General features: G+C 37.5%; 1 protein-coding gene across 1 annotated transcript in view; it reads right to left on the reverse strand.

The window, feature by feature from the left end:
• VWDE (von Willebrand factor D and EGF domains) overlaps positions 1-14,174 on the reverse strand; it is a 98,474-nt gene extending 84,300 nt beyond the window's left edge. The window contains 3 exon segments of the mRNA XM_061415369.1: positions 3,636-3,701; positions 12,051-12,282; positions 13,944-14,174. Coding sequence (XP_061271353.1) covers positions 3,636-3,701; positions 12,051-12,282; positions 13,944-14,174 — 529 coding nt within the window.
• Between the last annotated feature and the right edge of the window lie 9,703 nt (positions 14,175-23,877).

Here is a 23,877-nt window from a genome sequence, read left to right on the forward strand (position 1 = left end):
AAATTCTGAGACCTTAGTCTAAATGTGAGGGGAACAAAGTTATGTAATTTCAGATATTTTAAAGTATTATTTGTTAGACATCTAGTTACAAAATCCCAATAACAAATGAACCATCCCAAATTAATCTCAGTAATAATTATTTTGCCAAACATTTTAAACATTAGGCCAAATCATTATCTAGATTTTAAGGAAATAATAGACTACTTTCGAGTATATATGATTTTTGAAAAATTACATATCTGAATGAAAATTTTCTATTAAATAAACTAAAAAAAAATGTTGAATTTATTTCCAAATAGGGAAGAACTATCTATGGAACTGATTCCTAGGAAGAGATAACAAATGACTGAAAAGAAAATAAATCATGAAATTAATTTTTGAATCACTTGGCATCCTCTATTTGGGTAAGCTAATCACTGCTTGCAAGAATGTAGATCAAAAAACATTTGGTAAAATATAAACAAAAAGATTCCAAAAACAACAACAGATAAATTATTTCTGCTTGAAAGGCACAATTATCACTTTGTCAATTCTAACAAAACACCTGCTGTAATGTATTCTCTATTTTATCCTGAAGCTGTATCTGTTAATTTTTGACTCAATATTTTCATTCAAGCGTTACTTTCTCAAATTGTGTGTGACGTTGTACTGCAATTTTTACAATTACACAAATATTCTGAGTATCATAACAGGTGGCTTAAATTTATTGTTTATTCAAGAGGGAGAAGTGATTTTACTTTAATATAAGTGTATCACAAAGAAAATCCAAGTCTATAATGCAGAAAAAAAATTATACTTATGGTTAATGTTTCTATTATTAAGGATATTATTTTATTCTAACAGGGTCTAATCAAACTGAGACTTTGAGATACAACAATTGCTTGTTTAGAGAGCACTAGAAAAATGGGCTGGAAAATCCATTTGCAAATGAAATAGGGCATAGAAAAACAACACAGAGTGATTTACTTTGAGGATTATTCCAGTACCACTTTTTAAAGAAAAAGAGCTGGTATCTAAATTTTATATTATTTATCCTGATTCATTTTATGTCAATATGGTTTCAGTTCAGTTCAATCGCTCAGTCGTGTCCGACTCTTTGTGACCCCATGAATCGCAGCACACCAGGCCTCCCTGTCCATCACCAACTCCCGGAGTTCACTCACGTCCATCGAGTCAATGATGCCATCCAGCCATCTCATCCTCTGTCGTCCCCTTCTCCTCCTGCCCCCAATCCCTCCCAGCATCAGAGTCTTTTCCAATGAGTCAACTCTTTGCATGAGGTGGCCAAAGTACTGGAGTTTCAGCTTTAGCATCATTCCTTCCAAAGAAATCCCAGGGCTGATCTCCTTCAGAATGGACTGGTTGGATCTCCTTGCAGTCCAAGGGACTCTCAAGAGTCTTTTCCAACACCAAGTTCAAAAGCATCAATTCTTCGGCGCTCAGCCTTCTTCACAGTCCAACTCTCACATCCATACATGACCACAGGAAAAACCATAGCCTTGACTAGACGAACCTTTGTTGGCAAAGTAATGTCTCTGCTTTTGAATATGCTATCTAGGTTGGTCATAACTTTTCTTCCAAGGAGTAAGCGTCTTTTAATTTCATGGCTGCAGTCACCTCTGCAGTGATTTTGGAGCCCAGAAAAATAAAGTCTGACATTGTTTCCACTGTTTCCCCATCTATTTCCCATGAAGTGGTGGGACTGGATGCCATGATCTTCGTTTTCTGAATGTTGAGCTTTAAGCCAACTTTTTCACTCTCTACTTTCACTTTCATCAAGAGGCTTTTGAGTTCCTCTTCACTTTCTGCCATAAGGGTGGTGTCATCTGCATATCTGAGATTATTGAGATTTCTCCCGGCAATCTTGATTCCAGTTTGTGTTTCTTCCAGTCCAGTGTTTCTCATGAGGTACTCTGCATATAAGTTAAATAAACAGGGTGACAATATACAGCCTTGACGTACTCCTTTTCCAGTTTGGAACCAGTCTGTTGTTCCATGTCCAGTTCTAACTGTTGCTTCCTGACCTGCATACAGATTTCTCAAGAGGCAGGTCAGGTGGTCTGGTATTCCCATCTCTTTCAGAATTTTCCACAGTTTATTGTGATCCACACAGTCAAAGGCTTTGGCATAGTCAATAAAGCAGAAATAGATGTTTTTCTGGAACTCTCTTGCTTTTTCCATGATCCAGCAGATGTTGGCAATTTGATCTCTGGTTCCTCTGCCTTTTCTAAAACCAACTTGAACATCAGGAAGTTCACGGTTCACATATTCCTGAAGCCTGGCTTGGAGAATTTTGAGCATTACTTTACTAGTGTGTGAGATGAGTGCAATTGTGCGGTAGTTTGAGCATTCTTTGGCATTGCCTTTCTTTGGGATTGGAATGAAAACTGACCTTTTCCAGTCCTGTGGCCACGGCTGAGTTTTCCAAATTTGCTGGCATATGGAGTGCAGCACTTTCACAGCGTCATCTTTAAGAATTTGAAATAGCTCAACTGGAATTCCATCACCTCCACTAGCTTTGTTCGTAGTGATGCTTTCTAAGGCCCACTTTACTTCACATTCCAGGATGTCTGGCTCTAGGTCAGTGACCACACCATCATGATTATCTGGGTCGTGAAGATCTTTTTTGTACAGTTCTTCTGTGTATTCTTGCCATCTCTTCTTAATATCTTCTGCTTCTGTTCAGTCCATACCATTTCTGTCCTTTATCGAGCTCATCTTTGCATGAAATGTTCCTTTGGTATCTCTGATTTTCTTGAAGAGATCCCTAGTCTTTCCCATTCTGTTGTTTTCCTCTATTTCTTTGCATTGATCGCTGAAGAAGGCTTTCTTATCTCTTCTTGCTATTCTTTGGAACTGTGCATTCAGATGTTTATATCTTTCCTTTTCTACTTTGCTTTTTGCTTCTCTTCTTTTCACAGCTTAATGTTTCAATAAATAATTTTAATTTCTGCCCCCTATTAGCTAGACATCATAAATTTTATTAGACAAACTATTTAGAGTTTTTTGTTGCAGGAAGGGGGCCTTAACATTTGAAATAACTTTTAAAAATTTAAATTAGAAAATGAAAAATATTGATTGGGAAGGGACCACCATGAACATTTTTGGGTTTATCTTTCAAGCTTATTTGGTACAAAGTACCAAGACTACTACTAAGGTCAAAGTATGTGTCCTTGAATTATAATATTGTTTACAGATATTTCATCATAATGCATGCATCAAAACTACTGAATTAACCAGCAGGAACTGGATATGTGCAATTTTTTTCATATTATTTGAAAAATGCTCCTATAACTAACTTTAAATATTTCTTTAGGTAGATTTTGAAAGTGGAATTCCTAGATATAAATACATGTGAATTTTTAAGGCTGTTGAGATGAATTGCCAGATTTTCTCATGAAAAGATTCTACCAATATACACATATATCTGTAGGACATGAATATACCCCACTCTCTATACCTCTGCCAGTTCCAAGACTATTTCTTAAAGGCATAATAGAGTGATTTTTATTTTTGATATCCACTAGACTATTTGTCGAATATTACTATAATTCAACACATAAAGTAAGTTACAGAAAATAAAAACCTTTTGAAATTATTGGTTTATAAATACATTGTTAAAAACAAACTGATACAAACACAGTCACCTTCAATTTCAGTTTCATCAGGGCCACATGGGTATAAATTTGCATCAGAAACAGCTGCAAAAGGTTAAGGTGTATAGATTTATCCAACTGATAAGATAAATAGGTGATATCTAAGAGGACAATTTTTTGAGAAGTATGTTTTAATATAGGTTAAGATTTACTAGTTCTCATTTTTCTTTTATAATACTTTTTTTCCCTTTTCAAGGTGAGATCAAATGAAGATAATTTAGAATCATATTTTGAAACAATTTTAGCATTCATATCTTGGATTCTAAATTTTAGTCTGCATTATTAAGTAATGAAACATTACAATCTCCAGAAATTTATAGCAGTCACCTGGACATCCCTTCCTTAGGAATTGCCTCCTCCATAGTCATGCACAGGATTATAAAACTGAGTCTACCGCCATCATGGTAGTACTCATACCCCAGTGCCAAATTCAGCACATTATGAACAAAGATAGGCTCATCAGATTGCTTCCCAGAAGAATTTAGAACTAAACAGAGATGAGTTGAAAGCTGAGACAGGTTAATAATGGAGCTCTATAGGGATGTCTGTGTGCGTGCTTAATTGATCAGTTGTGTCGGACTCTTTGCGACCCTCCCTATTCCCCATGTGCCTTCCACCCAATGGACTGTAGCCAGTCAGGCTCCTCTGTACATGGGGATTCTCCAGACAAGAATACTGGAATGGGTTGCCATGCCCTCCCCAAGGGGATCTTCCCAACCCAGGGATTGAACCCAGGTCTCTCACATTGCATGTGGATTCTTTACCGTCTGAGCCACCAGGCAGATTCCTACGGCTAAGATTATGGAGTTGCTCTCTTGCCCACACTTTCTGAGGGATTCCATTTAACTCTTCCTCAGATTCAATGACATATCCTAAAACCTTTTAGTGTTGATTTTCTTTTTACATTATTTCTACTTGTTTTCTGTTATTTGCAACCCAAATCACTACGTGGTTTTTTTCATGTGCAGTTTTTTTGGTCATATGTATTTATATTCATGAGGGATGTTGCTCCATACTTTTCTTGTAATGCCTGTATCTGATTTTACTTTTGGAATAATGCTGACATCACAGAAGTTTAATGGCACCCCACTCCAGTACTCTTGCCTGGAAAATACCATGGGTGGAGGAGCCTGGCAGGCTGCAATCCATGGGGTCACGAAGACTCAGACATGACTGGGTGACTTCACTTTCACTTTTCACTTTCATGCATTGGAGAAAGAAATGGCAACCCACTCCAGTGTTCTGGCCTGGAGAATCCCAGGGACGGGGGAGCCTGGTGGGCTGCCGTCTATGGGGTCGCACAGAGTCAGATACCACTAACGTGACTTAGCAGCAGCAGCAGCAGCAGCAGCGCAGAAGGTTAGCTGTCCCTTTTCTATATTTTTTGGAAGAGTTGTGTAAAATTGGTATTTCCTCCCTACATGTTGGGAAGAATTCCTAAGTCATCTGGGCATGAGTTTTTGTTTCCTTGTTTTGTGTGATAGATTTTAACTAGAAATACAGTTTATTGAATAGACATTAGGTCGTTGAAGTTATTTATTTTGAATGAGCTTTCATTTTGCATATTTCAAGAAATTTGTCTGTTTCATTTATGTTGAGTTCGTTGGCAGAGTTATTCATAGTAATCCTTTATTGTAATATATGTAGAATCTGTAGTTATATTATGTCTGTTATTCCTGATACTGGTAGTTTCTATCTTCTTTTTTATTGATTGAATTGGCTAGGAACTTATTAATTTTCTCGAATTTCTCAAAGAACTACCTTTTAATTTTCTTGAGTTTTCTGTTTTGTGTATTGTTTCAGTGACTTTCACTCTGATCATTATTTCCGTTTCCTGCTTACTCTGGGTCTCATCTGTACTTCTTCTAGGTCCAGTGTATAAGCTGAGGCCTTTAATTTGTGACTGTTTTTCTTTTCCAATATAAATGTGTAGTAGGTTTTTCTTTTAATTAACTTCAAACTTTTTCTAATATTCTAATTTCCTTAATTTAGGGCCCAGAATGTGTTATATCTCAGTAAATGCTTCATGTACAATTTGTAAATAATACTGATTGCCTAGCCTCCTCCAATTTTGCAATTTGTAGATAATATGGGTTTTCTAGTCTCCTCCACTTTGCTGTTGTTTCTACATGCTCAGTTATTGACAGATGGGCATTAATCTCCAACATAGACTATAGATTTGTATATCTCTTCTTGAAGATGGGTAAGTTTGCTTCATATATTTTGAATCTCTGTTATTAGGTACATTAAGGATTTAGATTTTTATGTTCTGTTGTTCAAGTGACTCTTTTATCATTAGGAAATGAATGCTGCCTTTCCATGTAATATTCTTTGCTCTATAATCTTTGTCTATTAATTTAGCTACTCATATTCCTTGTGATTTGTGTTACCTAAGTAGATCTTTTTCTTTCTTACACTTTCAACCTCATTTTTAGAAATCTTTAAAGTTGGTTTTTCTAGGCACCCCATGGTTGTGTCTTACTTTTCTATCCAATTTGACAGTTTCTGACTTTGAGTTGAGGTTTTAGACCATTTTTGTTTAATTGATTATTGATATTGTGGGGTTTAAATTTACCATGTTGTTGTTTTCTGTTTGTCTTATTGGCACTTTTCACATTTTTCTGCCTCAAGCAAACAGTATATTTTATGATTCCATTTTATCTCCTTGTTGGTTGATTAGCTATGCTATTTTATTTTTTCATGGGTGCTGCAGGCTTTCTAGAATACAATCTTAATTTCTCATAGCCTATTTTCAATTGATATGTTGCCTCTTCATGTATAGCTTAAGGACTATTTTGCTAACTATGTAAAATGTGAAAAATATTTTTCCATGCATTATTCTAATAAAAGCATTCAATCTTTTTGTTTAAATGACCCTCTTTACAATTATAATCTTAAATCAGTGTTTCTTATTTGGCTTCTAAAAATCACTAAGGGTAGATAAATTGTGTGAAAATGACATATGAATTATAAAAAACAAAACCTAGTCATGAGAATATACTATTAAAGTGAGATTTTTTTCCCTTAATTTTTGCTTTTTTGATGGTTTTTAAGGTAAATATGACTGACTGTTGCCTACCCAATCACCATAGATTTGGGGTAGAAATACATCCAAGTTAAAAAACATTTCATAGTCTCATTGAAGATGAGACTGAGAAAAGCCAGGGAAATCTGAAATAGTTGTGATAAGGTTTTTCCCAAATAAGCTCCTTAAAGGGGGGCAAGTTTCAGTTACCACCAGCCCTCTTTCAGCCTTTGGGTTTTTCATTTTATTCTGTCTAAAAGCAGATAAAAAGGCTGAACCTAGACCTTCACCCTGTCACCGTGCAGAAAGAGCCTTTCTAGGCTCACAGACACTGCAGCCTGACATTGTAAAGTGGCCAAATCACCATCATTATTGAACATTTGTCCCAGATTCTTGCTAAGCATGAAAAAGAAATTCTTAAGAGGATTAAGTGACATTTTTGTTTGCTATCTATGACGTTTAATTGAAGTCTAAATGGTACTTCAAGGTAGGCTTTTACTGGCATATCAGAGAGGATAATTATGTATATGTTTGACTAACTTGTATATTAAAAATAAAAAATAACAATCATCTCCCTTTCCCTAAAACCAGTATGAGGACTTGAATATGGAGAATGAGAGAATTAATTCTGAATATTCAGGCTTGAGAAATTGAATGAGTAGTAATATCAATAAAACAGGAAATATTTCTTACATTTTAAGGGCATGTTGTGAAATGCAAATTTTAAATATTGAGTTTCTAAATTCAATGCAAACAATAACAAAATAAAATTTCTGTTGAAGTAATTATTTGTATGTTATTATGCTATTCTCTAGAGTAAAAGTTATTTTTTTTTTAAATTTTAAACAGTTGCCACTATTTCTTAAACTGATAGGGCTTCTCTTATATAGCTCAGTCAGTAAAGAATCTGCCTGCAATGCAGGAAACCCAGTTCGATTCCTGGATTGGGAAGATCCCCTGGAGAAGGAAATGGCAACCTACCCCCGTATTCTTGCCTGGAGAATCCCATGGACAGAGGAGCCTGGCAGTTTACAGTCCATGGGGTCACAAAAGTTGGACACAACTTAGTGACTACACCACCACCACCACCAGTGTTGGTCAATTGTTGGTTCTTTCCATTGAAACATCTGCAAAAAAAAATATTTATTTACATAAATATTTGATAACATTATTTGAAATTTTATAAAAAGTATGTTAGTCACTCAGTCGTGTCCGACTCTGCAACCCCATCAACTGTAGCCTGCCAGGCTCCTCTGTCCATGGGATTCTCCAAGCAAGAATACTGAAGTGGGTAGCTAGTCCCTTCTCCATGGGATCTGCCTGACTCAAGGATCGAACCTGGGTCTCCGGCATTGCAGGCAGATTCTTTACAGTCTGAGGTACCATGTGTAAAGAGTGTTGAAAAAATATGGTGTAAAGAGTACTGAAAAATACTTAAAAAAGAAAACACACAATATTTTTCAAAATATCTCAGCTTGGCCACTGAGTGAAGCTAATGTGTCTCTCTGGATTTTCTCCTTTCCAGTGAAAGACACGAGCTTTACTAACTGAGCAGATGCTACCCTTCCCTACTGAACATACTGCCTGCAGCCAGGTTTAGTTGGCCAGCAGCTGTGTAAGGAATGTGAACATTTACGAACTAACTCTCCCAGGATAATTCTCCAAAGACTTTTCAGTGCACAGAGAATGAAATGCAGAGCTCCTTAAATATTAGGCCCCACTGCCCTTCCACGGAGAAGGCAATGGCACCCCACTCCAGTACTCTTGCCTGGAAAATCCCATGGACAGAGGAGCCTGGTAGGCGGCAGTCCATGGGGTCGCACAGAGTCGGACACGACTGAGCGACTTCACTTTCACTTTTCACTTTCATGCATTGGAGAAGGAAATGGCAACCCACTCCAGTGTTCTTGCCTGGAGAATCCCAGGGACGGGGAAGCCTGGTGGGCTGCTGTCTATGGGGTCACACAGAGTCATACACAACTGAAGTGACTTAGCAGCAGCAGCAGCAGCCCTTCCAAGTACATGTTTTATTATGCTCTCACTTGCTCACTGAGATCCAACATCTTTGTCCTGCCCTTACTTTTGTGAGTATACCCTATCCTAATAACATTAAGGCCATCCATGTATTACTGTTGCTATCTGGGAAGCTCCTTCCCTCACCCTTTTTCTGACCAAGAGCTATTCATTTTCAAACTCTCAGTGTCAGTGCCCTGTGCTCAGAAAAGCTTTCTTTGACAACACCACATCATAAATTTTATCCTCTCCTTACCTCCAGTATTTACAACTTTTAATCTTTTCGATTGTAATTTACTGAAATTAACTGTAATTTATAATGTATATTCTTTGCCATTGGTTTGGTGTATCTGTGTCATTTGGGGTTTTCTAATTTGGTGAGTCTAGTAATCTCAGGATGAAAATGTTTGTAGATGTAACCCATGCGTATGTGTGTGTGTGTGTGTGTGTGCATACTGTCACTTCAGTTGTGTCTGACTCTTTGTGACCCTACGGACTGTAGCCCATCAAGCTCCTCTTTCCACAGGATTCTCCAGGCAAAAATACTGGAGTGGGTTGCTGTGCCCACTTCTAAGAGATCTTTCCAACCCAGGGATCAAACCCTTGTCTCTTAAGTTTCCTGCATTGGTAGGTGGGTTCTTTACCACTAGTGCCAACCTGGGAAGCCCAGATGTTACCCATACAATTATTATTTGCTGAAGCAATGTTTGCCTACTGATCCACAGCAGTATTTCAGTCTCCTACATATGGATGAGATCAGATAATAAATCAGAAGGGGACTGGTTTTCCCCCATAACCTGGTCACATATCAGCACACTACCCCCCATCTTCAACCAGGAATAAATCCCTCCTTTATCAGCTTCATACTTGTCTAAGCTCTCAAAGTAAAAAAAAAAAAAAATGCCATTATGTAGTTTCTATTTTGAGTTCCTTGCAGCTGAGTTGGGCCACTAGTTCTATTAAACACTGCTATTGATGTAAAGAGTACATTGTCTATTTTCAAAGAATTCAAAGTCATAATTTAGCTATAAAAGGAAAGGAATGGAAAAAATTCATTAGATTCATTAGTTATCGATTCTGAGCTCCATGACAATATATTTTGGGGCTCCCTGTAAGGGTCCTTATTCTTCAATATCCTTAGTCAATACCATGATCAGTGTCAAGGTCACAAGTCTGCTATGTATTTTATGTCTGTATATCTCATGCCCCGTCTTAGATAACAGGCCAAAACATAATTCTTGATTCCTTTCTCTCTCCCCAGCCAGTGTGATTGTACTCTGTCCCATCCCAATTACTCAAGAAAAAAACCTAGATGTTGTTCTTGGTTTCTCTCTTTCCATCTTCTCCCATATCTAATACATGAGCTTCCATCTCTAAAAGACATCTCAACTCAATACCCTCTTTCCTTTTCCACTAGTCTAAGCCATTTCCACCTCCCCCAACCCCTAAGCCACCACCATCTTTCTACTGAATTAATGCAATAGCCTCCTAGATAGAGTCTTCTACAGGGATAGTAGCCTTTTGAATACAATCCTCAGATCATGTTATTCACCTATTTAAAATCCCATTAGACTTTATTGCAGCTAGGACTAAATGTAAGTTCTTACCATGGTCTACAGGCCCTATAGATTCCCCCTTCCAAATTCATCTCATCTGATCTCACCTCCTAGGGATCATCCACTCAGTGTTTCTGCCATGTTGTTTCTCCTTCAGTTCCTCGAGTGTCCATCTTTACAACTGCCTAAGGACGTTCGCATTTGCTGTTCTTTTTACCTGGAATGCTTATTCCCACCTTTCTCTTCATTCAGAGCTCAGCTCAAGTTCATCACCTATTCAGAGAGACATTTCCCAGGTGCCCTTATAAGATAGCATCCCTGTACCAGTCAATCTCTATTGCATTCACAGTTTTCTTTGCTTTCCAAAATAACTTTGGTTTGTTTTGTGATGAGCATTTTATTTTAAAATGATTTATATTCACACAAAGTATGCAAAATAACACACAGCTATCCCTTATAATCTTTATCCATGTTCCACTAATGTTCACTTATTAAAAAAACCATGATACATTTGTCAAAACTAAAAAATTGCCTTTAGGATTCTACTCATAAATAAACTGAAGTCTCTGTTTAGATTTTTACCAGTTTTTCATGAATGTTCTTTTCTAAAAAGTTCTAGTTACTCAGTCCAGGATATCTTCATAATGCCTTACTCATGCTTGCTTAGTCCTCTCCAATCTTTGACAATTTCTTACTCTTTCATGGTTTTCTTTGATTTTGACACTTCTAAATAGTACTATTTACATGTTTCGTAGAATGTTCCTCAATTTGGGTTTATGTGAACTTGCTAATGATTAGACTGGGGTTATGACTTTGAGGAAGCTAAGCACTGAAGAATTGATACTTTTGAACTGTGGTGTAGGAGAAGACTCTTGAGAGTCTCTTGGACTGCAATGAGATCCAACCAGTCCATCCTAAAGGAAATCAGTCCTGAATATGCATTGGAAGGACGGACACTGAAGCTGAAACTCCAATACTTTGGCCACCTGATGCAAAGAACTGACTCATTGGAAAAGACCCTGATGATGGGAAAGGTTGAAGGCAGGAGGGGAAGGGAATGACAGAGGATGAGATGGCTGGATGGCATCACTGACTCAATGGACATGAGTTTGTGTAAATTCCGAGAGTTGGTTATGGACAGGGAAGCCTGGTGTACTGCAGTCCATGGGGTCACAGAGAATCGGACACAACTGAGTGACTGAACTGAACTGAAGAATACCATAAAGGAGAAAGGTACTTCCTACTGAATGTTACTAGTAGATAAGTGGTATCAATTACCATTGCTGATATTAACTGTTCACACTTCCACATTAACAAATAATTTTGACGATTTAAACATCTTGGCAAAGAACCCTTAACAAATATGGCCAATTTAAACCAGAAATTTAGCCTCATTTTAGCAATAATAGTAAACCAAATGGCACCCCACTCCAGTACTCTTGCCTGGAAAACCCCATGGATGGAGAAGCCTGGTAGGCTACAGTCCATGGGGTTGCTAAGAGTCAGACACGACTGAGCGACTTCACTTTCGCTTTTCACTTTCATGCACTGGAGAAGGAAATGGCAACCCACTGCAGTGTTCTTGCCTGGAGAATCCCAGGGATGGTGGAGCCTGGTGGGCTGCCGCCTATGGGGTCGCACAGAGTCAGACACGACTGAAGCGACTTAGCAGCAGCAGTAAACCAAATATCTTACTGAGATTTACATTAGCTCCATAAACCCCATCCAGAGGATGGCACAAACACACCAATACAGAGTTCCAACACTAGCAATTCATGTGCATTCCACATGTTTTATTACCTTCTGCACAATATCCCATGCATCCTTGAGTGGGTTGTAGGAAGTACACAAAAAACTTTCAACAGTTTCTTACAGACACCAGGATTTGAAAAAGACAGCAGTCTTTCACAGTGCTGAACAAAAATCACCATGTGGCACAAGCTGTCAGTTGCTTGAGTTCCCCAGGTGGAGGCAATGTTTCTGAATCTTTCAGAGACAGACACATGGGGGCCTGTGTTCCACAGTGGTTCATCTTTTGAAGCAGAGAAAACAAAAGTGGAAACACCAATTTGTTTTCATACATGGTAGATACATCAATTTTATATCTTCTTTTAAACAACCTTTAAAATATTAAAGTTCAGTTGCTCAGTCGTGTCTGAGTCTCTGTGAACCCATGGACTACAGCACCCTAGGCTTCTCTGTCCATCACTCATGTCCATCAATTCGGTGATGCCATCCATATTTAATATTTAAATATTTAATATTTAAAATATCAAAGTATCAATCACCAAAAAAATCTAATAACTTGTGCCTGTACCATAAAAGAAAAGATAAAGTCATTAATAGTAAATTTAAGGGTATGTGTTTGTGTCCTCAGTCATTTCTGATTCTTCGTGACTCCATGGACTGCAGCCTGCCGACTCCTCTGTCCATGGAATTTTCTAGGCAAGGATACTGGAGTGAGTTACCATTTCCTCCTCCAGGGGATCTTCCTAACCCAGAGATTGAACCTGCATCTCCTGCCTGCATCTCCTGCATTGGCATATGGATTCTTTACCACTTGAGCCACCTGGATAGCCATAAATTTAAGGGTAGCTTTCTCATAATTGATACAATCTTTTTTCAATTCAAATACTTTTTATTACATTTATTATTATTCATTTATATTGTGAACAAGATAAATTCATTATAAGTGAATTTACTGAATAGCTGATACATCTTAAGACAAGTCAACCTGAAGTTATCTTAATATATAGCACAAAGATAAACTGATCTTACAGATTTCTTGAAAAATTTCTGAAAATAGTATGTGTAAGATGTTAGTGCAGAGTGGAGAAGGCATCAAAAAATCAGGGGAGAAAGAAAGGATTGCTCAAAATCTGGTGATGGACCAACTGGTTAGCAATTAGGGGAAAAAAAATGAAGGCAAAGCCTCACTTGAAGCCAAATTAGGATATCTTTCCCAAGTTCTTTCTATATTACATACCTAAAAAAGGAAAATAATTCCCACTTTAAAAAATTTTTTAAATGTGGGTATAATAATTTAAAATGCTAGGTAACGATAAAGAAAGGACTTCCCAGGTGGCTCAGTGGTAAAGAATACACCTGCCAATGCAGAAGACACAAGAGATGTGGGTTCGATCCTTGGGTTAGGAAGATCCCCTGGAGAAGGGCATGGCAACCAACTGCAGTATTCTTGCCTGGAGCATCCTATGGACAGAGGAGCCTGGCAGGCTACAGTCTATAGGGTCACAAAGAGCTGGACATGACTGAAGCAACTCAGGCACTTAAAATAGGCAGGATTTTACTATTTGCAAGTTACTGAAGTTAAGTACACGAACCTTGGAGACTGACTGCCTGTGATCAAAACTTGGCTATCTGACCTGCTATCTTGGTGACTCTAGAAGTGTTAACCCCCAAAAATATATTTCCTGTATTATATGGTAAGAATAATGATGATAGACTCTCTTCTATAAACACTGTAAATAAAAACAATTGGTGGACTGTTGGGCATTACATTAACTATTATTATTGTCAGAATAGAGAAGTATGGTAATACTCCCTCAGATTAACTTAATCTTGATGAAAAAAATATTGCAGTGTGAGTTATAAATTGGTTGTAACAAGATTCAATCCTTATAGCAAAAAAATACATAAGAAAAGCACATGGAGCTAACATTAATGAGTTGATACCTCAGCACATTTGGTCAGCATCTCAGCAGGTCTATCAAAGAGCAGAAATCGATAACATCCAGGAGAATGGAAATGGTCACATATCAGGTCTTGAATGGCTGACTACTGGAGGTGCAAGGAGTCAAAATGGACATTTTTATAGGGGCTCTGAAGAAACTGGTGTCCCCCAGGAAAGCAATCCCAAGCTAGATTGGAAAGATAGATGTCCTTATAAATTTTCTTCATTGACATAGTTCATTCCTCAATTAAAATTGATTCCCAAAACAAAAACAGAGCAAATAAACCTACAAGTGTACATAAGACCATCTGATATATCGCGATCGCTTGCTAAAACAAAAATGACTTAATATGCACTTTCCATAAATACAATCAGCTAATCAACAAATTCCGTAGAATGTGTTTTTGAGATATTTGAGCTTCAAGGACTTTATTTTCATTAAATTCATTGTTCTGGGGTTTTTCTGGCCATGCAGCATATGGGATGAGATACCCCACATCCAAGGTAAGAGAAACCCAAATTAAGATGGTAGGCGCTGAGAGAGGGCATCAGAGGGCAGACAGACTGAAACCACAATCACAGACAACTAGCAAATCTGATCAAACAGACCACAGCTTGTCTAACTTAGTGAAATTAAGCCATGCCATGTGGGGCCACCCAAGACAGGTCCTGGTGGAGAGGTCTGACAGAATGTGGTCCACTGGAGAAGGGAATGTTAAACCACTTCAGTATTCTTGCCTTGAGAACCCCATGAACAGTATAAAAAGGCAAAAAGATATGACACTAAAAGATGAACTCCCCAGGTCGGTAGGTGCCCAATATGCTACTGGAGAGCAGTGGAGAAATAACTCCAGAAAGAATGAAGGGATGGAGCCAAAGCAACAACAACACCCAGTTGTGGATGTGACTGGTGATAGAAGCAAGGTTCGATGCTGTAAAGAGCAATACTGCATAGGAACCTGGAATGTTAGGTCCATGAATCAAGGCAAATTGGAAGTGGACAAACAGGAGATGGCAAGAGTGAACGTCGACATTCTAGGAATCAGCGAACTAAGATGGACTGGAATGAATGAATTCAACTCAGATGACCATTATATCTACTACTGTGGGCAGGAATCCCTTAGAAGAAATGGAGGAGCCATCATAGTCAACAAAAGAGTCCGAAATGCAGTACTTGGATGCAATCTCAAAAATGACAGAATGATCTCTGTTCACTTCCAAGGCAAACCATACAATATCATGGTAACCCAAGTCTATGCCCTGACCAAGTAACACTGAAAAAGCTGAAGTTGAACAGTTCTATAAAGACCTACAAGACCTTTTAGAACTAACACCAAAAAAAGATGTCCTTTTCATTATAGGGGATTGGAATGCAAAAGTGGGAAGTCAAGAAACACCTGGAATAACAGGCAAATTTGGCCTTGGAGTACAGAATGAAGCAGGGCAAGGCTAATAGAGTTCTGCCAAGAGACCGCACTGGTCATAGCAAACACCCTCTTCCAACAACACAAGAGAAGACTCTAAACATGGACATCACCAGATGGTCAACACCAAAATCAGATTGATTATATTCTTTGCAGCCAAAGATGGAGAAGCTCTATACAGTCAGCAAAAACAAGACCGGGAGCTGACTGTGGCTCAGATCATGAACTCAATACTGCCAAATTCAGACTTGAACAGTGTGGGGAAAACCACTAGACTATTCAGTTCAGTTCAGTTCAGTTGCTCAGTTGTGTCCAACTCTTTGTGACCCCATGAATCACAGCACGCCAGGCCTCCCTGTCCATCACCAACTCCCAGAGTTCACTCAGACTCACATCCATCGAGTCAGTGATGCCATCCAGCCATCTCATCCTCTGTTGTCCCCTTCTCCTCCTGCCCCCAATCCCTCCCAGCATCAGGGTCTTTTCCAATGAGTCAACTCTTCGCATGAGGTGGCCAAAGTACTGGAGTTTCAGCTTTAGCATCATTCCTTCCAAAGAAATCCCAGGGCTGATCTCCTTCAGAATTCAGGTATGGCCTAAATCAAATCCCTTATGACTATACAGAGGAAGTGAGAAATAGATTTAAGGGACTAAATCTGATAGACAGAGTGCCTGATGAACTATGGACAGAGGTTCGCGACATTGAACAGGAGACAGGGATCAAGACCATCCCCAAGAAAAAGAAATGCAAAAAACCAAACTGGCTGTCTGAGGAGGCCTTACAAATAGCTGTGATATGAAGGGAAGCGAAAAGCAAAGGAGAAAAGGAAAGATATAAGCATCTGAATGCAGAGTTCCAAAGAATAGCAAGGAGAGATAAGAAAGCCTTCCTCAGTGATCAATGCAAATAAACAGAGGAAACCAATAGAATGGGAAAGACTAGAGATCTCTTCAAGAAAATCAGAGATACCAAGGGAACATTTCATGGAAAGATGGGCTCAATAAAGGACAGAAATGGAATGGACCTAACAGAAGCAGAAGATATTAAGAAGAGGTGGCAAGAATACACAGAAGAACTATACAAAAAAGATCTTCACGGCTCAGATAATCACATTGGTGTGGTCACTCACCTAGAGCCAGATATCCTGGAATGTGAAGTAAAGTGGGCCTTAGAAAGCATCACTACGAACAAAGCTAGTGGAGGTGATGGAATTCCAGTTGAGCTATTTCAAATCCTGAAAGATGATGCTGTGAAAGTGCTGCACTCAATATGCCAGCAAATCTGGAAAACTTAGCAGTGGCCACAGGACTGGAAAAGGTCAGTTTTCATTCCAATCCCAAAGAAAGGCAATGCCAAAGAATGCTCAAACTACCACATGGTTTCACTCATCTCACACGCTAGTAAAGTAATGCTCAAAAGTCTCTAATCCAGGCTTCAGCAATACATAAACCGTGAACTTCCAGATGTTCAAGCTGAACCAGAGATCAAATTGCCAGCATTTTCTGGATCATAGAAAAAGCAAGAGAGTTCCAGAAAAACATCTATTTCTGCTTTATAGACTATGCCAAAGCCTTTGACTGCGTGGATCACAATAAACTGTGAAAAATTCTGAAAGAGATAGGAATACCAGACCACCAGACCTGCATCTTGAGAAACTTGTATGCAGGTCAGGAAGCAACAGTTAGAACTGGACATGGAACAACAGATTGGTTCCAAATCGGAAAAGGAGTATGTCAAGTCTGTATATTGTCACCTAGCTTATTTAACTTATATGAAGAGTACATCATAAGAAACGCTCGGCTGGAAGATACACAAGCTGGAATCAAGATTGCTGGGAGAAATATCAATAACCTCAGATATGCAGATGACACCACCTTTATGGCAGAAAGTGAAGAGGAACTAAAAAGCCTCTTGGTGAAAGTGAAAGAGGAGAGTGAAAAAGTTGGCTTAAAGCTCAACATTCAGAAAACGAAGATCATGGCATCTGGTCCCACCACTTCATAGGAAATAGATGGCGAAATAGTTGAAACAGTATCAGACTTTATTTTTCTGGGCTCCAAAATCACTGCAGATGGTGATTGCAGCCATGAAATTAAAAGATGCTTCCTCCTCGGAAGGAAAGTTATGACCAACCTAGACAGCATGTTAAAAAGCAGAGACATTACTTTATCAACAAAGGTCTGTCTAGTCAAGGCTATGATTTTTCCAGTAGTCATGTACAGATGTGAGAGTTGGACTATAAACAAAGCTGAGTACAGAAGATTTGATGCTTTTGAACTGTGGTGTTAGAGAAGACTCTTGAGAGTCCCTTGGACTTTCATCCTAAAGGAAATCAGTCCTCGGTGTTCATTGGAAGGACTGATGTTGCAGCTGAAACTCCAATATTTTGGCCACCTGATGCAAAGAGCTGAATTTTTTGAAAAGACCCTGATGTTGGGAAAGATTTAAGGTGGAAGGAGAAGGGGACAACAGAGGATGCAATGTTTGGATGGCATCACCGACTCAATGGACATGAGTTTGGGTAAAGTCCAGGAGTTGGTGATGGACAAGGAGGCCTGTTGTACTGCGGTTCATGAGGTCACAAAGAGTCGGACATGAGTGAGCGACTGAACTGCCTAACACAGATCAAACTCGTATCTCCTGCATTGGAAGCATGGATCTTAATCCCTGGACCTCCAAGGGAGTCCCTAATTTCATTTAATTTGGGCAAGGGCTTCCCTAGTGGCTCAGTGGTAGATAATTTGCCTGCAATCCAGGAGACACAGTTTCGAACCCTGGATCAGGAAGATCCCCTGGAGAAGAAAATGGCAACTCACTCTAGTATTCTTGCCAGAGGAGCTTCTCAGGCTATAGTCCCTGGGGGTGCAAAGAGTCGGGCACAACTTAGCCACTAAAGAACAAAATTGCTGATTGCTTTGTGTCAAGATTTGTTTATTCCTACAATTGGGTCTTCCGGGTTTGAATGCCATAACTGACACTCCATGACCTGCTTTCTGTCACAGTAGCCACGTTTGCCCCCAAATCCCATCTCTGCCAGGTCCTGAAATGCAGCAAACTAATCTAATCTTTTAACACTAGTATAATTTTTATAAAATGCCCTCATACTAAAGTTTCTTGCATTTTTTTCTAGTGCAGAAAAAAATATAAAGTTTTAAAATTTTATTCATTTTTAAATATAAAAGTATTGAAGTTGATTTTCATTTCTAAGCACAGGAAAATGAATGAGGTGGGGGGGAACGGTTTCGAAGGAAATACAAGAGAAGAAAATGGAGGAAGAGCTAGTTCTGTAGCTTTTTAGGAAAGCCATTTTCTGAGCAGAGGTTGTCTTGGAAGATACTTTTTCTGTCAAATCCGCAGAGAGAGAACATAAAGTGCCTCTTCCCAGCAAGAAGAGAGAAGAGAAAGCAAAGAAAACAGTTATCCTGGAAATATAGCTCTAGTTTGAGGCTCTTGTCTCTTATATAACGAGAAACACATGAAACTGCCTTTATTTGGAGTATCTTATTTACACTGCTGCTGCTAAGTCACTTCAGTCGTGTCCGACTGTGCGACCCCATGGATGGCAGCCCACCAGGCTCCCCTGTCCCTGGGATTCTCCAGGCAAGAACACTGGAGTGGGTTGCTATTTCCTTCTCCAATGCGTGAAAGTGAAGTTGCTCAGTCGTGTCAGACACTTAGCGACCCCATGGACTGCAGCCCACCAGGCTCCTCCGTCCATGGGACTTTCCAGGCAAGAGTACTGGAGTGGGGTGCTATTGCCTTCTCCATCTTATTTACACAGAAGGCAGAAAATCTCCCAACGTTGGGTATTCTATTTGTTCAAGGAAAACACTACAGTAAAGACAGTATCTTTGAAATAGAAAAGGGGAGGAAAAATTTAACTATTATTAAAGTATCTCACTATGGCAAAAGTCTATCTAACTGAATAAAACTCTCAAATACTTACTACATAACCTAAGGTTAGAGTGTTGATAAATATCAGTTTCCAAACAAAACAAGGAGCACAATAAACTAGAGATATTAATTTGTATGTCAGTCTCACAAGTGTAGCTTATAAAATTTTTTGCCTTTATTTTGTTTGTAGTTATAGCAATTAAACTGGAAAAAAAAAAAAGGTATTGTTTTGCAAGATAAAAGATCTCCCTAAAGAATTTTTTTCAGTAAAAGATTTTCGGAATGACCACAAAACGTTCTTTTTCCTTTTCTCTGTCGTTTCACCAGTTATAAATGTCCCCAAAGGCTCTAGTGACTTTGTCAATCTCAATTTGTCAACACTAGATACATATTTTATAAAATGTATGAGAGTAGAAGTCAGAGGATGTGCTGTCATTTGATTTAATTTTGAAATAATTCTAACTCCCTGTCATTATCAGAAGATTGCACATGGTTAGAAACCAAGGAAAATATTTAAAACGAGATTACTAGTGAGGTTTGTGTTAATTATTGAAATGTTTTCTCTGAGCTTATCTGGCAATAGAATTTTATCTTGGGGGAAAAGTCAATAACTCCATGTTTATTCTGTGCAATATTTCTGCTTGCTAAGGACTTCTGAAGTTCTCACATTTCCTTTGATTTTGCTGCTTAGAGTAACTGTTTCCTAATCCAAAACTAATGATGTCATAAATGTAGAAGCAATCATGTTATGACACTGACAGTACCAAAGAACCATATAATATTTGAACAGAAATTTCTAAATTTTCACTTGATATTTATTTCAGAGGAAAATTCTTAATTGTATAATTAATAATAGCTCATACTTTGTATTATTTATTTCACAATTTTCCCCTCCAAACTGACTTGTCACTCTTTAAATGTTCAAGGTCTCTGCAGAAAAAACTTAAGTCTTATTTGCAATGAACAAATGTCACTCTTAAAAACCTCATTGCAACCTTAACTCTAGAAGGGAGCATAGTTAACTGTGGCTGGTTCGGGCTGCCATTTGGGAATCAGAAAGTCTAGCTCCTCAAAGTACTAAAAGAATAACTCTACAAGCATATCTAACTCATAAGACAGTTTCATGACATGAATGATGTGTGAAGCTTTCTAGCAAATGTACAATATAACATTTTTCCCTTAAAACAAAAGTACATATAAATACACATTAAAACTTACATTTCTATCTATTTTGTCTTCTCAAAGGGATTTAAAGAAGCTAGGTAGTATATAATAGAATCTGCAATATTTGGGTTTCAAATACTTTGGGAAAACATGCCAAGTTATAAATAATAGATATATAATGATCCAATATATAAATAGTTTTCTAGTTTTGTTTGTAGATATAAGTAACCTGTATTATGTTAATATATTGGTTAATACAATGGCTAAGACTAGCTTACTTACTAATTCATAACTGGGTGACAGACAAATATGGTAAGAAATTAAATTATTTTATTTTTAATAGATAAATATATTTATATGCCTAAAGACAGGCATTTCATAATATCTGAATTTATAATTAGAAAAACTTTGGTATACTGGAGAAGAAAATGGCAACCCACTCCAGTATTCTTTGGAAATTCCATGGACAGAGGAGCCTGGTGGGCTATATATTCCATGGGGTTGCAAAGAGTAGGACATGACTTAGCGACTGAGCGTATTACTCAACAGGAATTTCAAATATTTGTGAATTAAAAAAAAAAAATTATATAGCTTTCCCAAGGATGTGGGAAAGAGAAAAACCACTGTTCAGCTTCAAATTCAATGAGAAATAAAAAGTTAATATTAAGTTAATATATTAAAAGTTAATATTAAGCTTCTAATATTCAAAATTGTATTATGGATTCTACAATGACACAAAAGCTGAAAAGCAAAGTCAAATAGAGAGGTGATGAATCTGCTAAATCTCTTTACTTTGTCCTCCTTTATATATTAAAAGTTATATAATCTTTTAATTATGAAGATAATACAATAGATAATTTGTATGAAGATAATACAAATAGATTGAAAGTAAAAGAATGAAAAATAACATCAGGCAAACAGGAACCACAATAAAACTGGACTGGCATACTAATATAAGACAAAACTATTTTAAAATTAAAAACAAGTTACTAGAGATACAGAGAGACATTTTATAACTATAAAAGTTTCAATCCACGAGAAAGATATTATAAACATACAGACACCTAATAACAGAGCAGAAAAATACATGAAGCAAAATCTGACAGAAACAAAGAAAAACAAATACTTATTTCAAAGGCAATAGTTGGGACTTTAATACCCCACTTTCAACATGAATAGAAAAATAGGCAGAAGATCATAAATGAAAAAGAGTCGGAACAACACACTTAAATCAACGTGACCTAATAGACATCTATAGAACACTATGCCCAACAATGGAAGAATATAAATTTTTCTGAAAAGCACATGGAACATTTTCCAGGATGGACAATACATTCGACCCTAAGACAAACCTCAATAAATTTGAAAAGGCAAAATCATACAAAATATGTTGTCTAACTGTAATAGAATGAATATATGTCAACAGCTGAAAGAAATTTAAGTAACTTACAAATATGTGGAAATTAAACAACTAGAAAATCAAGAGGTAAAAGAAATGAAAATGGGAATAAGAAAATACATTGAAAAGAATGAAAATAAAGATACAACACACCAAAATTTGTGAGATGCTGCTGAAGTAGTGCTTAGAGGAAAATTATATTAAAAAAGAAAAGATCCCAATATAATCAACTAACCTTTCACCTGAAGATTTTTAAAAAAGAGCACACTAAATCTAATGGAAAAAAGAAAGAAATTTGAAAGACTAAAGAAGAAATTAATGAAACAGAATAGAAAAACAATGGAGAAAATCAGTGAAAACAAAAGATGTTTTAAAAAAAAATCAAAGTTGATATAGTTCTAGAGTTGCCAAGGAAAAAGGAGAGAAAACTCACTTGCTAGAATTAGAAATGAAACAGGGCACACAACTACATAGCTTATTAAGCAATACTATTACAGTTGCATGCTAATACATTATACAGCCTTTATATAATTAACAAATTCCTGAAAAGATACAAAGTATAAAACTGACTCAAGAAAATAGCAATCCATATAGATTTATATGATGTGAAAAGATTGAATCGGTAAAAAGAGAAGGCTCAAATATCAAGAAAGAAAAGACCAGGGCTAGATGGCATCAATGCTCAATTCTACCAAATATTCAAAAAATAATATCAATTCTTCATAAACATTTCCAAAAACTAGAAAGAGATGGAATACTTTCAGACTCATTCTATGAGCCCAGGATTACCCTGATATCAAAGCCAAAAAAAAAGATATCTCAAGAAAAAAAGCACAAAATATGAGGACTCACATTTTCTCATTTCAAAATTCACTGCAAAGCTACCGTAAACAGCACAGTGTAGTGGCGGCACAAGGAGAGGCACAGGCTGGTAAAGAAAACTAACAGTCCAGAAATAAACCCACGTACCTAAGGGACAGATGACAGTTTTTTCAACAAAACTGAAGAGCCACATGCCCAAAAGTGAAATTGGACTCTCTGGTTATACCATATGTGCTAAGTCACTTCAGTTGTGTCCGACTCTGTGCGACCCCATAGACAGCAGCCCACCAGGCTCCCCCATCCCTGGGATTCTCCAGGCAAGAACACTGGAGTGGGTTGCCATTTCCTTCTCCAATGCATGAAAGTGAAAAGTGAAAGTGAAGTCGCTCAGTCATGTCCGACTGGTTATACCATATACAAAAAATAATTCCAAATTAATCAAAGACCAAAATATAAGAACTGAATGTTAAGACTTAGGACAAAAATCTTAGGGTAAATCTTCATGACATTAGATTTGGCAATGGATTTCAAGATATGATAAAAAAGCACAAGAAACAAAGGACAGGCACACAAGGACTTGCATGCTTCAAAGGACATGAGCAAGAAAGTGAAAAGCCACAGAATGGGAGAAAACAACTGCAAATCCACATAACTACCAAGAAATCTGTACCTAGACTATACAAAAACTCACACAACTCAACAAAAAGGCCAACAACCCAATAAAAACATTGGTAGAGGATTTGAGTAGGTATTTCTCCAAAGAAGATATGCAGGTGTTCAAGCACATGAAAAAAGATGCTTGGACATCATTAGCCACCAGAGAAATGCAAATCAAAGCACAGTAAGACATCATTTCACATCCACTAGAATTGTCAGAATCAAAATTTCAGATAATAACCAGTGCTGATGAGACTGTGAATACATTAAAACCTTCATATACTGCTGCAGGGATGAAAAACAGTGCAGTCACTTTGGAAAAGTAATTTGGCTATTCCTGATATGGTTAAGCACAGAGTTACCCTATGATCCAATAACTCCACTCCTAGGTATATTTCTAAAAGAAATGAAGATGTGTCCATAAAAAAGCCTATACCCAGATATTTATAGCAGCACTATTTACATTAGCCACAAGGTGGAAACAACCCAAATGTTCATCAACTGATTAATTTATATACAAAACATGGTATATGCTTACAGTGGAATATTATTCCATCACAAAAAGAAATTACTGA

The sequence above is a fragment of the Bos javanicus genome, chromosome 4 (genome assembly GCF_032452875.1).
Source record: "Bos javanicus breed banteng chromosome 4, ARS-OSU_banteng_1.0, whole genome shotgun sequence".
NCBI classification, from domain to species: domain Eukaryota; kingdom Metazoa; phylum Chordata; class Mammalia; order Artiodactyla; family Bovidae; genus Bos; species Bos javanicus.